The sequence below is a fragment of the Hyaena hyaena genome, unplaced genomic scaffold, assembly GCF_003009895.1.
Source record: "Hyaena hyaena isolate Hyena2069 unplaced genomic scaffold, ASM300989v1 scaffold_54, whole genome shotgun sequence".
NCBI classification, from domain to species: Eukaryota; Metazoa; Chordata; class Mammalia; order Carnivora; family Hyaenidae; genus Hyaena; species Hyaena hyaena.
Genome location: NW_024080685.1, coordinates 22,244 through 37,930, shown reverse-complemented (window position 1 = coordinate 37,930; position 15,687 = coordinate 22,244). Strand labels below are relative to the sequence as shown.

The 15,687-nt window shown below is 38.9% G+C and overlaps 1 protein-coding gene across 4 annotated transcripts in view; it reads left to right on the top strand.

Annotated features, from left to right (window-relative positions):
• The window catches only part of ADAMTS3 (ADAM metallopeptidase with thrombospondin type 1 motif 3), a 257,247-nt gene that overhangs the window by 231,997 nt on the left and 9,563 nt on the right, over nucleotides 1–15,687 (top strand). For all 4 annotated transcript variants that reach the window (XM_039230954.1, XM_039230952.1, XM_039230951.1 and 1 more), the window contains 4 exons: nucleotides 1,475–1,638; nucleotides 7,600–7,765; nucleotides 10,976–11,108; nucleotides 14,859–15,066. In XM_039230954.1, the coding sequence (XP_039086885.1) occupies nucleotides 1,475–1,638; nucleotides 7,600–7,765; nucleotides 10,976–11,108; nucleotides 14,859–15,066 (671 nt within the window). The remainder of the gene's footprint in view (nucleotides 1–1,474; nucleotides 1,639–7,599; nucleotides 7,766–10,975; nucleotides 11,109–14,858; nucleotides 15,067–15,687) is intronic.

Below are 15,687 nucleotides of genomic sequence, written 5' to 3'. Positions count from 1 at the left end.
TATGTAGAGAAAAAAGTTATTTAACAAGTATTTAATGCACTTCTCTGTATTAGGGGATGAGAAAAATAAGTATGTTTATAAAATGCATTAAATTAAGGAAGAATATCAGAAAAATTTGCCATATTTATGTTGACAAATTAGTTCTGATATTTTGGTTGATGCCATACTCTATGCCTCTCCTTACTTTTATTGTATTTTAAGTTCTTTTACTGAAAAGCAACCATATGTGAATTTTACTAGTCTAGTAAGCTTTCCTGGTATCTGTTATGTGTCCAGTTTCTGACTGGCACATGCAGATCCATTTGCATGGCTGTTTATAATTTCCAAAAGAAGATTCTTTTCCTCCTTTATGAGAGGATCATGTAAAAATGGCATTTGAAAGGGGTGTGTCTTCAAAGTGTAGGTGTAAATGTAAACCTAACTTCCACATGTTCCCTGACCTATTAAAGCGCTAGGAGGCTCTCTGAACTCAGTCATCATCTGTCAATCCATGAAAAATTGTCTCACATTGCTTTTTTTTTTTTCAAATGGGTGACTTAAAAAAATGAATTATTTTATGGTGTTTCATAGAATTTTTTAAGTATTTAAATTATATTCACTGCTAGATTCCTTAACGGTCTAGCAGTCAGCCATCATTCTTTTTTCAATAATTCAAATTCTTTATTTTTCATCCTAGAATTCAGATTATTATCCTTGGAAACATTGGAGTTGTTTTAAGAAGCTAAGTGGGGCAAATGTATTTAACTAAAATTGCTCATGTTTTCTACACATTTTCAATAGATGGTAGTAACATGAACTTTTATTTTCTAACTTATCATTATATGCTGATGAATACCTCTAAACTTTAGAATCCCATTTGCTATTTTTTATCTAATGCTTTCTTAGAGAAAGCATTTTTAAATAATATATAGTAGATCTGTAATGCACTAAGAATTCTATCAATAAACAGCTTTTTTCTAGCCATATAAGTAGGAATATGGCCTTGGAATTTCATAAACATGAGAGCTAATTGTTTGTTTACCTAAAAATTAGTTCAACTGTGCTGGATACCTATAAATATTTTTACTAACTTGAAAAAGATACACAGAAGCTGTTCTGTTATATGCTGTCCTAGCATAAATGATTTATGTGAGTTATTATAGAAGTATCCATGATTTTCAAGATATTCCCAGCTTTCTAAGAAAATCTATAGGAGAAGTGGGTTAGGAACCATTAACCTTTTTGACAGTGTTTTCAACTAGGAATATTTGCTCACTTTTATCTCCCATTTAACCATTTTGGCATTGTTTTTGACTAGTTAGGGAGTGCTTCTTGAGGATTTTGAGTGCCTAATAAATGGAATGGGAATCATATCAGAACTGACACTCATTTTGATTGCTTTGAAGCTTAGAAGGGGATAAACTTGCAATGGATCATCAAAACTATAATATGATAAAATAAAATGTATGCTGGTTACTCATTTTTCTTCATTTAGCTATTAAGAACCAGGCTACAGGCCACTATATTCTGAATGGCAAAGGGGAGGAAGCCAAGTCACGGACCTTCATTGATCTTGGTGTGGAATGGGATTATAACATTGAAGATGACATTGAAACTCTTCACACAGATGGACCTTTACACGATCCTGTTATTGTTTTGGTATGTGGTATTACGGGCACACTACATAGTTGGTTTAGTTTATATCCATTTTAGTTTTATAATTACTTGGTCTGAAACACTTTCACCTTGAACATTGTATATTTAGTTGCTTGTTTTTATTTTATTCAATTTATATGCCCTTCTCTACTCTGCAACTTTGTCATATATTTTATTATATGTACATTTTAACCCAATAATGTAGTATGATTCCTGATTTTTCGTAATCAGTTATGTGTTAAATACAAAAGATAAGATAGGTTTTTGTATTTACCCACATATTTACCTTTTCTTTTTATAAAATTTTTTTATTTATTTTTATTTTTAAGAGAGAGAGAAGGAGAAAATGAGTGGGGAAGGGTAGAGAGAGAGGGTGCGACAGAGGATCTGATGTAGGATCTGCACTGAGAGCAGAGAGCTCGATGCAAGGCTTGAACTCACGACCTGTGAGATCATGACCTGAGCCAAGGTCAGACACTTAACCGACTGAGCCACCCAGGTGCCCCCTATTTACCATTTCTGATGCTCTTCAAATCTTCCCTGTAAATCTGATTTTCCCTCTAATATCAGTTACCTTCCATATTAAGAACTTTACTGACTATTTCTGGGGGTGTGGGTGTGCATGCTAGCAAAGAATTCTCTCCACTTCCAGTTATCTGAAAATATCTTTATTTCCTCATTGTTCCTAAAATATATCTTCAGCAGATATAAACATTTTGGTTGCTAGTGGTGTGTGTGTGCACTTTAAAGATGTTTTTACCCTGTTAGAAGGAGTTCAGGGAATTAGAGGGCTAACTAAGGAAGTAGACATGACCACAAGGTAGAAGTAGCATGCACAAGCTTTATTGACCCTTCAGCAGATTTGTGTGCAAGGCCACCATCCAGGAGAGAGGCACAGGGGAACTCCTGGCAGAGAAGGTATTGGAGAGGGGGTGTTTTTGGTTGGGTGGTGTCACTCGGCAGCATAATGGAGAGTCTCTGATCTGAGTCCTCCAAAGAGCAGCAGTAGCTTGGGGTCCTTGTAGCCACAGTCTTATTTATAGTTAGCAAATGATGAGTGCAGTTTCATAGGGGTATGCTAAGCAATAGGGGCTAAATGGATAAAAATGTGCTTGTTCGGGCTATATTTTAAAACAACTATATATGTAAAAATTTGAGTTTGGTGCTAGCAGGCTTCTGAGCTAAACGGTCTGAGCCTGCTCTGTAGAAACAAAAATAGGAGCCAACACACAGGAGCTATCTTTGGCTCATTTATATAACACTTCTCTTCTACAATCCATCATCCATGATGAGGTCAACCTCATTCATATTGCTGCTATGTATGTGAAGTATCCATTTTCTCTGGCTGTTTTTAAGGATTTTCTCTTTATCTTTTTGTTTTGTTTCATTTTGTTGGTTTAGCTGTTTGACTGTGATATGCTTAGTTTGTGATGTTCTTTGTATCTGGCTTGGGGTTCACCAGGCATCTTGGTGATCTAAGTTTGATGGTTTTTTACCAAATTTGGGTTGATTTCCACAAGTGTGTTTTCCCCCATCTCTCACTTCTCTTCTCATAGGGCTCATTTACACAATTGTTCCATAAGTTTCCAGGCTTTGTTCATCCTTCTGTACTCCCTGTTTCTCTGTTCTTCAGATTTGATAATTGCTATTGAGCTATGCTCAAGTTCACTGTGTTTTTTGTGGTCTCCAGTCTGTTGTTGTGCCCATTCAGTACATTTTTCATGTCAGATGGTGTTCTTTTCTTTTCTAAAATTTCCATTTGGTCCTTTTTTTTTTCAATAAAAAAATCATTTCCATTCCTATGCTGTGATTTCCGTATATTTCACTAATTATGTCTCAGGTTTCCTTTAAGTCCCATGTCTTCATGTTGTCTGCTTTTATGGGCTGCTTTTTTCCTCTTGATTATGTGTCACATTTTCCTACTTCTGAGAAATTTTTAAGTGTACACTGGATATTATAGATGGTAGGTTGTAGGGTGTTTGATTTATGTTGCTTCTTTTTTCTTAAGTTTATTTATTTTGAGAGAGAGAGCATGAGTGGGGTAGGGGAGAGACAAATGGAGAGAGAATTCCAAGCAGGCTCCATGCTGCCAGCCCAGAGCCCACTGGAAGATTCTAGCTCACAACCTATGAGATCATGACCTGAGCTGAGATCAAGAGTTAGATCCTTAAGTGACTGAGCCACCCAGGAGCCCTTATGTTGTGTTCTTTACAGGCTGTTGGGTTTTATTTGGGCTGTCATTTCCTCCCGATCTTTGAAGACTGGTTTATGCTTTATTAAAGCTGCTCTGTTTCAATTTTGTCCTCATTTTAATGGCATGGCCTGTTTGATACCTTAACTGAATACCTAAAGTGTTAGTGAGGCCTCTTCATCTAGCTATAAAAGAACTCCTGTGTCCTTAGCCCTGCCTGTCTTGGCCCCAGCCCCACAGCAGCCCTCAGTAGTAGTCGGCATGGTGTCTTGGCCAGGGCATGTGGGGACCAGCCTTCAGTCTATGTTGTGAGCCACCCCTCTTTTCAGCCCTTTCTTTAGTGTCTTGCCTGCATTTTCCAAACACCATCTCCTTATCTCAGTGAGAGTTATATCTTGGCTTCACCTTCTGTTCCCTGTGCCAGGGTCCATAACCTGACCCTGTCAAGAAGCCTGGACCTGGCACATTTCTCTTTTCATTGGAATCACTATACTTTGCTGTTATACAGTGCCCCCCAAAAAAGTTCCTTCATATATCCTGTCCAATTTTATTGCTTTTAGTATCAGCAAGGCTGCTCCATTACTGTCTGGTGGATGAAAGCAGAAGACATCTACTTGATTTGAAAAATATTGTTGGATTCTGTATGCAAATATTTATTGAATTCTCTATAGAAAATATTATACTAACTTAAGACTAAAACTTCTCACTCATTTCCAAAGTGCTTTTTTACTCTTTGAAAATTATTTCCCTTTGGTGAAGTGTCTGTCCAAATCCTTTGCCCATTGTTAAAGTAGGTTTTGTTATTGTTGTTGTTGTTGATTTTTAAGAGTTTGTTATATATACTTGATATGTCCTTTATAAAATATATGATTTGTCAAATATTTTCTCCTAATTTATAGGGTTTTTTTTATTATCTTAATAGTGTCTTTTACAGAGTGAAATATTTTAACTTTCCTGAAGTCTAATTTATCCACTTTCTCTTTAATAGATCAAGATATTGGTATTCCATATATTTTTTTCTACCTAAATCCAATGTTAAAGTATTTTCTTCTTCTTTTTTTTTTGGTAGAAGTTATAACTATTATAACGAATTGCCCCAAACTTAGTAGCTAAGCACAAAGCAACACTGGTTATCTCATAGTTTCTGTGGGTCATGTATTTGGGAGTTGCCGAAATGGCTAGTTCTGGCTCAGGTTGTCTCATAAGTTGCTATTAGCTGTGGCTAGTCACCCCAAGGCTCCTCTGGGGACATCTGCTTCCCAGCTCCATCACAGAGCTATTGGAAGGCCTCAGAAGATTGCCTCTAATCTTTTCCATGTGATGGCTGGTGGCCCTGGGTTCTTCACTACATGAGCCTCTTCATAGCCTCCTTAAGTGTGCTTGTCACATGACAGCTGGCTTCTACTAAAAGGAGTGATCCAAGTGACAGAGTACAGCCAAGACAGAAGTCTTTTTAACCTAATCTTGGAAGTTACATCCCATCACTTCTGCTATTGTCTGTTTGCTGGAAGCAAGTCACTGAATCTGGCCCACACTGAAAGGGAGAAGAATTAAGCCCACTCATTGAGAGAGAAAAAGTATTAAAGGATTTGTGGACACATTTTTTTAAATTTTTTTTTTAATTTTTATTTATTTTTGAGAGAGAGAGATAACATGAGCAGGGGAGGGTCAGAAAGAGAGGGAGACACAGAATCTGAAACAGACTCCAGGCTCTGAGCTGTCAGCGCAGAGCCTGACGCAGGGCTCAAACCCACAAACCGTGAGATTATGACCTGAGCCAAAGTCGGATGCTTAACTGACTGAGCCACCCAGGTGTCCCTGTGGACACATTTTTAAAGCCACCACAATGACTTGCTCTAGTACCATTTGTTGAAAAAATCCTCTTTTTTCCACTAAGTTGTCTTTTCATCTGTGTCAAAAATTAATTGTTCAAATTTATCTGGGTTTATTTCTGTCATTCTATTCTGTAGGTTATATAATTTTTTAGCAAAAATGTAACTAATCAAGATTTTTTTAATTTGAATGATTGGAGATCAGAAGCTCTATTCATTCTTATAATTACACTGTGTTCTTTTCCAGAGGCACAGGGCTCCAAGCCCTGCCGTTAACTGCCATGATCGCCTACCTCAAGGCTTTGTCCATTGGTAGCTGGGTGACTGCAGGGACCAATGTGAGCTAGAGATGAGATGTGAGCTACAGAGCTTATATCAGATATGAGATCTGTAGCTAGGACAGTGGGATGTGGAAGTCTCTGTCACCAAGGCCTTGCTTTTCCTCTCTAAAGGGCTAGAACCCTATGTTGGGAGCCCTGGAGCATGGCAGCAGCTGTGTGGGGCTGAAGGCATTAGCATCTGGCTAGAGTGTCAGGGTCAATGCTTGATTTGTAATGTTGTTTTAAAAATAAAGACTAAGGGAGAAAAAGAGAACAGAAGCCAGATAACCAAATCCTTCATTCTAGTCGGTTTAATAGTACTCAATTACTCAAGCAAAAGCTATTTCTAAAAGTGTAGTTTAAAATACTAATGAGTTACACATGTTTTCCCCTTTGTATAACTGATGTAATTCTATAAAAGTTAGTATGTGCAAGTCAATAAAAATTTATTTTTTTTAAAAAGAGTTACATTGCCCTAAACAAAATTGAGAACAAACTGAAAAAAAAAAAAAAAAACCAGAATGTATTTGCAGTGCTTATTACAAAAGGATTAATGTCTTTACTGCATGAATTATTTAGAGAAAAGATATGTATACCAATAGAAAAGAAGACATGACATGACCATGTAGCGTATAGCCAACAAAACACAAGTGACTAATAAACCAAGAAAATTAAACATTAATATTTATTGAATAAATAACAATCTTCCCCATTTAATTAACAAAGATGAAAATCGTATAGTATGTAGTACTGAATGGGTACATTCGTATACTCTCATCATGAAAGTAATAATTGTTCTAACTATTCTGAAGGGCCATTCACCAGTCTGATATAAGAACAACAATAACAACAAAAATGCTTGTACTCTTAGCTCACTAAGGAAAATTAGAAATCACCACAAGGTGGGGACAAATTCTTATCAATACAAGTATATATTAACAAGTGATTCATTAAAAAATGCATACTACCTTTAGGATTAAACACTATGCTGACATTTAAAGGTATGTTTTCAAAGAATATTGGTTATCTTGGGAAATGTACATGACGCATTAAGTGAAATAAGCAAAGCCAGAAAAGCATGTATGGGTACACACACACACACACACACACACACACACACACACCACACAGTATGCAAATATCTTGAGGGCATATTACAAAATAACATAAGTGACTTTGGTTTTCTCTGGTTTAGTAGAATCAGGGATGATTTTTATTTTTGGTTTTTTCATAATGTGTACAGTTTCTAAAGGGAACATTATCATCTTTATCATCATGACAAAACAGTTATTTTAAAGAATAATTTTCAAATGAAATAAGATCTATAACTTAATATATATATTAAAGTTACTGAATCTTACTGTAAAGTTATGTTCTTATTATGTAAACTCTTATACCTCAGTATATTTTTTATACTTTCTATGGTCAAAGTCTTTTATATTTGCATTTTTTTCTTAAACAAGGCATACTTGCACTTTAGTTGATAGAAACATTATATTTTTAGAACTGCTTGAAAGCCTTCCAGTTTTAAAAAGAGCACTATTGTGAAATATTTGTAATTTTTATTCAAAATGTAAACCCCCCTCAGGTGACTTACCTATCTGTTTCATGTGTATATTAGATCATACCTCAGGAGAACGACACCCACTCCAGCCTGACATATAAATACATCATTCATGAAGATTCTGCACCTACGATCAGCAGCAACAATGTCATCCAGGAAGAATTAGATACTTTTGAGTGGGCTTTGAAGAGCTGGTCTCAGTGTTCCAAACCCTGTGGCGGAGGTAACAATTGAACACATTTATCACATTCAAATGTCATTCATATAAACCAAGTCATTGTGCTTTCTGCCTTAAAGACTGCCTCTCATTGAGGCTGTGATCTGAGAAGTAGCAAACCTAACAACTAAAACATAAGTACAAAACATTTTTACTGAAATCTCTGAATCTACAAAGGATAGCAGTCCATTCATAACAACCGTAAGCCTTCTGAAAATCCCCTTTCTCTTTTCCCTCTGGTTCTTTCTGTCTCATATTCATGTAGTGGGTCCTCTAATGACTTTACTCTTCCCAAACTCTCCCAAATGTGTCCTTTGGTTCCAGTTATTCTTCTTGTTCATTTTACTTTCCATACCTGTGCATTTCTTTGCTATCAGTGTTAGTATTAAAGGAGCTATTAGAGTTGTAGCAGGTACTGTTTTAAATGTTCTCTATTTTAGTCCATGAATACTCAGAATGATTCTGTGAGGTCAGCACTATGATTCATGCTACTGATCAGGAAAGTGGAGCCCAGGGAAAATAAGTGATTTGCCTAAGATACAAACCCAGGTGGTCTGATTTCTGGCTACATGTTCTCACTACATTGTGCTGCCTCTCCCCACTTTTCCAAGTTAATCTGTTTAGCTGTTCTCAGAGTTTTTCAGTTTCTCACTTCATCCCTTACTCTAGTTCAGATAATAACAATAAATGCTCCAGAATTGAGCTGGCCTAGAAGAAATTTTCCCCGACAGAAACATGAAGACAAGGGGCTTTCACAATAATGATGCTGAGTAACCGAGGACAAAAAACAAAAATTGTTCAGAGTAGGGAATTCATCAACCATTTGTTTTATCATTTTAATTAAAGGATGTGTTTCTTTTTTTCTTTTCTTTTTTTTTTTTGAGAGAGAGAGAGAGACAGCGTGAGCAGGGGAGGGTCAGAGAGAGAGGGAGATACAGAATCTGAAACGGCCTCCAGGCTCTGAGCTAGCTGATGTGGGGCTTGAACCCATGAACTGTGAGATCATGACCTGAGCTGAAGTCAGATGCTTAACTGACTGAGCCACCCAGGTGCCCCAAGGATGTGTGTGTTTCTTTTTTTTTTTTTTAATGCTGTATTTATTTTTGAGAGAGAGAGAGAGATAGACAGCCTAAGTGGGGGAAGGTCAGAGAGAGAGGGAGACACAGAATCTGAAGACAGGCACCAAGGCTCTGAGCTAACTGTCAGCACAGAGCCCGATGCCGGGCTTGAACCCCCAAACTGCGAGATCATGACCTGAGCTGAAGTCGGACGCTCAGCTGACTGAGCCACCCAGGCACCCCCAAGGATGTGTTTCTAAAGAGAGTTTTTTTGAGGTAGAGAGGGCATAAAATGTTTTTAGTTAATTATTTAAAATGACACTTAATCCATTATAAAATTCTTATTTAATTTGAATCTTCCCTTCTGCCTGACCTTCAACATCTCCTTGGTTACAAGATTTGTCAGATGCACCTTTTTAATATCTGCCACATCTATTTCTCCTTCAACCAGTTTTCTGCATGATTTTGAAAGGAAGGTTATTGCAAAAGTCTTTTCACTAGTCAATTAATTTTATTTTCTTCTCTTCCTTTATTTCCAGGATAACTGAATGAATGAATGAATGAATTAGTGGAATTTTATTATTTCCTTGATTTAACTACTTTAACATCCTAATGTGTTCTTCTAAAGGCATAGCATAATTTATGTAGTATTCTTGCCAAAAGTAAACAACATGAATCTAATCATTAGGAGGCAATTAAATAAAACCCAAATTGTGGGACATTTTACAAAACAAATGGCCTGTACATCTTAAAAATACTCAAGATAAAAAAGATGCTTAGAAACTATTCCTGCTTAATTCCATGACAACTAAATGCAGTGCATAATCCTTAATTGGAAAAACATTGCTATAAAGATCATTATAGGAACAACTGGCAAATGTTTAATATAGTCTGTATATTAGATAATAGTATTATATCTATGTTAAATATTCTGATTTTAAGAATTTTATAAGAGGTATGCTTGTTATGAGCAATATGCTGAAGTATTTAGAAATGAAGGATCAGAATGCCAGCAACTTACTCTCAAATAGTTCTGCAAAATTTTACATATGTATCATATATATTGCATAGTATAATTAATATATCACAGATGAAAAGATACACTTGTATTCACCTCAAATATAGTGACATGTAACACAAGGTTAATGTAGATTCAAGGCATACAAATGTTCATTGCACTTTCCTTACAACATTTTTGTAGGCTTGAAATTTTTTTTTATATTTTTAATTATTTCTGAGAGAGAGAAAGACAGTGTGAACAGGGGAGGATCAGAGAGAGAGGGAGACGCAGAATCTGAAACAGGCTCCAGGCTCTGAGCTAGCTGTCAGCAGAGAGCCCGATGCGGGGCTTGAACCCACGAACCGTGAGATCATGACCTGAGCCAAAGTTGGAAGCTTAACCGACTGAGCCATCCAGGTGCCCCTGTAGGCTTGAAATTTTTTAAACAATATTTTTAAAATATTTATTTATTTAATTACTTACTTAGAGATGTCAGGGTGATTGGGGAGACCTTTAAAAACTCCCTATGACCATCAAGATAAAGTCCAAACACCAGTCTGACACTCAAGGCTTTTAAGATTGGATTCTTTCCTATCTCCTGCCACCTTCACATATGAAACTTCAGCCATTCAAACAGATCTTCAGTTTCTTTATATGTCATTTCCTTTTCTCTTCAGAGTATTCTTCTGCTTCATTCCCTTTACCCAATACTTTCTGAACTTCATGATTCTGTTCAAGAAATGCTGGTTTTGTAAGTACTGGCTACCCCTCCTCCAGCTGTTTGAGAACTTCCTCTCTGTGTTCCTTTGGTGCCCTCTACAGTAAATGATTTACATAACTCTCTGAAAGCTTGTGTCACTGGGTATGATCACTGTGGTTCTCAAATCTGCCCCTCACAGTAGATGCTATGTATTCAGGGTCTAGTTTATTAGCATCTGTACAGCTGCTATTTAATAATTTGTAATATGCATTAAATGTAGGCTCTGAAAAGTTAAGGATTTTGTTTATTTAATTTACTTCTGGACCTTCAGCATCTACAACAGTGCCTGGCCTACTATATGTACTCAGTAAATATTCATTGAATGAATGAATGAATGATCAAATATATCACAGAATGAAGAAGTGATCAAATCCAGAGAAATGTATTTTCTTTCCTAGGTTTCCAGTACACTAAATATGGATGCCGTAGGAAGAGTGATAATAAGATGGTTCACCGCAGCTTCTGTGAGGCCAACAAGAAGCCAAAACCTATCAGAAGAATGTGCAATATCCAAGAGTGCACACATCCACTGTAAGCAGTCATGTTAACTACCGGATACTGAGGACAAGATGATAGAAATTTAAATATCTTTAGTTTTTTAAATTTATTTTATTTTAGAGAGAGAGCACGCACAAGCAGGGGAGAGGGGCGGGATGGGGTGTGGAGAGAGAGGGAGAGAGAATATCTCATGCAGCCTTCATGTTCAGTGTGGAGCCTGACATGGGATCCATCCCAGAACTCTGGGATCATGACTTGAGCTGAAAACAAGAGTTGGATGCTCAACTGACTGAGCTACCCTAGGCACCCTTTAATTTTAGTTTTAGTCAAAGCTAATAAACATAGCAAGTTTAAAGAGTCAAATCACTTCAGAGAAATTATATAAAGCTGTGGCTCTCTGCCCTTTACCATAGTCCTGCTCCTTAAAAACAACTACTTTCTAGCTTCTCTTGATATTTGGTACCTACTTGTTTCCAACTCCCTAACTAAAATGTTTTTGTGTCCACTTGACTTTTGGAGTGGGGCAGGCTTAGGGCATTATGTATTTCAAATTTCTAATGTGGGATGTGAAGGATTTTCCATTCTTTCATAATCCTCCCCCAAATACACACCTACAGCCTAGACTTATCTTCCTCCATATTTCCAATATTTTTATAACCCACCTTTTACTGTTAATAATATTCAGAGTTTATATTAACAACTTCTATCTCTCCTAACAGTGGAGTCACTTATTAGCATACTCCTTCTTTCCTAGTGAAACTTTGTTCTCGAATTATTGAATGCTTGATTTTTTTATATTTTGTTTTCTACTACTTTTCACTAATTCATCCCTAAACTGTCTTCCATGAGTATCAATCTCCTATAAATACTAAATACTCAAGTATCCTGTCACTCATAACGTCTTAGAGATCTCACTTAGGAAGTTCTAAGTGTTCCAGTGCTGCCCTCCCGGACTTCTGTTCCTCCTGGGGCTTCTCTTTACCTCTTCCGAGGTATTCCTACTCCCTTTCTTTTGCATCTCCTATTTCCTGCATTTCTTGTCTTTTTATCTTTTCATGTATTCAGTTTTTCTAGTTGGTCGTATCTTCCAGTAGCTTCATGAAAAAAGTATATACAAAGTAAAAAAAAATTTTTACAAGAGATTTTCCTACACCTAATAGAAGTAGGTAAGAGTTTGAAGTGTAAGAGTAGGAAGTCTTTCTTCTGCTCTCACTCTTAATCATTGGGACACACACACACACTTCCAAACTGTAATGTATTTTCCTTCAGAATTTTGAAACCACTGTTCCATTGTTTCCCAGAATCCCATGTTGCTATTGAAAAGTCATTTGCTATTCTGGTTCCCAATGTTTTCTAGTTTTGTCTGTCATTCAAAGTTTGTAAGACCTTCTTTTGTTCCCAACATCCTTACCTTTCACTGTGATGGAACTGCCTTGGCGCTCAACATTTTTCATCCATCGTGCTGTGCACACCATGACTTTTTAAAACATAAAACCAATTATCTTTCATCCCTGGGAGATTTTCCTGTATTTTTTCTTTAAAAAATGTACCCTTTTTTTCAATATTCTTTCTTTCTGAGATATTTGTAGTTAGGACTCCTAAACAGATCTAATTTTCTTTTCTTTTCTCACCTATTATTTACTCGCTGAATTTTTCATTTTTACTATTATGTCATTAATATCCAAGAGCACTTTATTATTCAAGCACTCTGTTTTCTTCCTCAAATGTTCCTTTTTAAAGCCACTTGATGCTTATGTCACAGGTGTAGTATATTTTATTTTACCTGTTTTATGATATTAAAGATAATTTTCATTTTTATGCATGACTTCTTTTGAGTTCTTTTCTATTTCTTTTCTCCCCTCTATCATTTGTGTTAGAGGCTCTCTGTGTCTGGTGATTGTTGGCTGTTCATGTATGTGTAAGAATGAAGTGTTAAAAGGGCTCTTGGAAGATTGCTTTACGGTCAAGACTTGTTTGCTGGTGGGCTTCACTGTAGGGTGAGCTGGCTGGGCTATTTCACTGAAGACCCTTCATTAATTGTGTATTAGGGCTTTTCTAATGAACTGATCAAATTCCAAAGAGCAGAATTAATCTCCTGCCCAGGAGTTATAACCCTATTTAATAGCTTCTCTGGAAGTTGTATATGTGTAGGCAGCTAGGGTTGTCTTCCCATTCCATATGTGGATTCTTACATCACCCCCCATCTTCACTCTGGTCTCTTTCTCTGTCGTCTCTTGATTATGTCTGTTGTCCACAAGCTACAAGTCTGGTTCATCTTCAACAGAGGATAAGCCTCAAACCTCCTGCTGGCTTAGGGGAGTCAGCCAGTGGGGGTAAGAAGCAGGAGGTCTGTTTCTGAACAGACTTTTCATCAGCCCTCTGTTTTTAGTCCTGGCTTCACCCACATTTTCACAGCCCACACGTTGACCTGAGAGCAAAATCCAGTACATTTCTGAAGTTCCACCGGCAAGTCAGGTTGCTTAACCAGCCTCTACTGCTGAGGTAAACTTCATCCTTTTTAGGTCTACTGAGTTAGCAGCCATATGTCCCACTGCTTTCTGGGTTCAAAACTTTCTTTTGGTGCCTTCTATTCCATTTTTTTTGGTTTGTTTACGTTTGTGGATTTATGCCATTTTTCTCCTTTGTTGTCATTTGAGGAATTTCAGGAGGGAATAAAGGTAACCAGGAGTATCTATGACTACAAAATGCATACTTTTCATATCATATAATAATCTGTCTTCCAGTGAGAGTTAGTATTGAGGTCTTTAAAATTGAGAACAATGTCTCAGTTGGTACAAGGCATTCTATGCCAGTTTGATGAGCTAAAGCCATCCTAAACTATGAATACCAAAGACTGCCAAGGTTTTAGCATGGTTATATTTTGGTGCCCCATATATACGACACCAAAAAAATGCAGTGGGAAAGTAGCTTTGGAAAGGATAAATAATAGTCTGCCTCAATTACATTATGACAGACATGATTAACTAAATGGAATCTGTGGTGACTGCCCTTTGGCACCTGGGTCCATAATATGGTGTCCACAGCTGATGTGGAGAGTGTCAGGGGCATTGACATCAACACCAGAATTTGGGCATGTCCCTTGGGGACTCTTTCTGAAAATACGTTTTTAGAAATTTTCCCACCAGGTGCATTCAAGCCCTGGACGCACACACCTTTATCTTTTTGTCAGACCCAATAAGGGCCAATATGCAGAGCTGAAATTTCCAAACCGGATAGACCGTGCAGGGAGCTTTCCCAGCCACGGTTGTGCGCAGGAAGTAGGCATCTCAGTAAGAGTACTAAAACGTGAGTGAACTCGGGATTTCTTGAAAAAGCAACAGCAGCCCAATCAGGTTGTCTCAGAAAGTGTCGGATGGAGTCCCTTTTAAAATTTCTTTTCAGATGTGCACCACCATTTGGCAACCTGGCCGACAGTCCATTGTAGTTTTGAAAAATTGCCAGTATGCCCGAACCTAACCAGGCAACCTTAAGATGAGTTTCAGAAACCCTCTGTCGATCACCCTTCAGAAAAACAGGTTTCCAAGTCAGTGTGAGGCAGAAGAATACCAAGGCATTAAAAATAGAAGCGTTGGGCATTTACTGTGAGAACATTCTAAGATTTGTGAATTGCTCGCTGCTTCCGTCCTCCTGAAACTGCTTCCGGAGCTGTAAGCGCGCCCCCTGGGTTGCGCGTCGCTCAGAGAGCAGAAAAGGCGAGGCTGCGGGGCGGGACGGTGCACCGACACCCAGTGACCGTGTTCAATCCTAACCCCCACGCCGCAGCTGGGTCGCGGAAGAGTGGGAGCACTGCACCAAAACCTGCGGAAGCACCGGCTACCAGCTCCGCACCGTGCGCTGCCTGCAGCCGCTCCGCGACGGCACCAACCGCTCGGTGCACAGCAAGTACTGCGCGGGCGACAGGCCCGAGAACCGCCGGCCTTGCAACAGAGCGCCCTGCCCCTCGCAGTGGAAGACGGGGCCCTGGAACGAGGTGCGCGTGGGAAGCCCGTGTGCGGGCGTGCGGGCGTGCGTGTGCGTAAGCGTGTGCCGCTCACCTGTCAGGTAGGCGCTGGGCGAGGTGAGGAACTGCCGCGTGTTTGGGATCGTCGAGCGCCCGGAGGTGCAGGGAAATCTTGTTTGAAGACAAGTGCCTGCACCTAAGAGGAGTCGGTGGGGGCAGACCGTGGTAGGCGGCTTTGTGACGTGGGAGAGTCCACGCGTTCGTTGACTCTGCCATTCCTGTGGGGTAAATTCCAGCCCCCCAGAGGGCATGCAGGGCCCCGCCCCATTTGACCTGCTGACTCTGCCCTTCCTCCCCCTGACCACCTCCTCCTCCTCTTCCTTCTCCTCCTTCCTCCTCCTCTTCCTGTCTGTCTTCTTCCTTTCCTCTTTCTTCATTTTCTCTCTTCTTCCTCTTCCTCTTATTCTCCTCGCTACCCCCTCCTCCTCCTTCTCCCGGCCCCCTCCATCCCTCCTCTCCCTCCTCCCCCTCCTCCTCCTCCTCCCCCTCCCCCTCCTCCTCCCCCTCCACCTTTTTCTTCCCTTCCCCCTCCTCCTCCTCCACCTCCTCCCCTCCCCCTCATCTCCCTACCCCTCCACCTCCTCCTCCTCC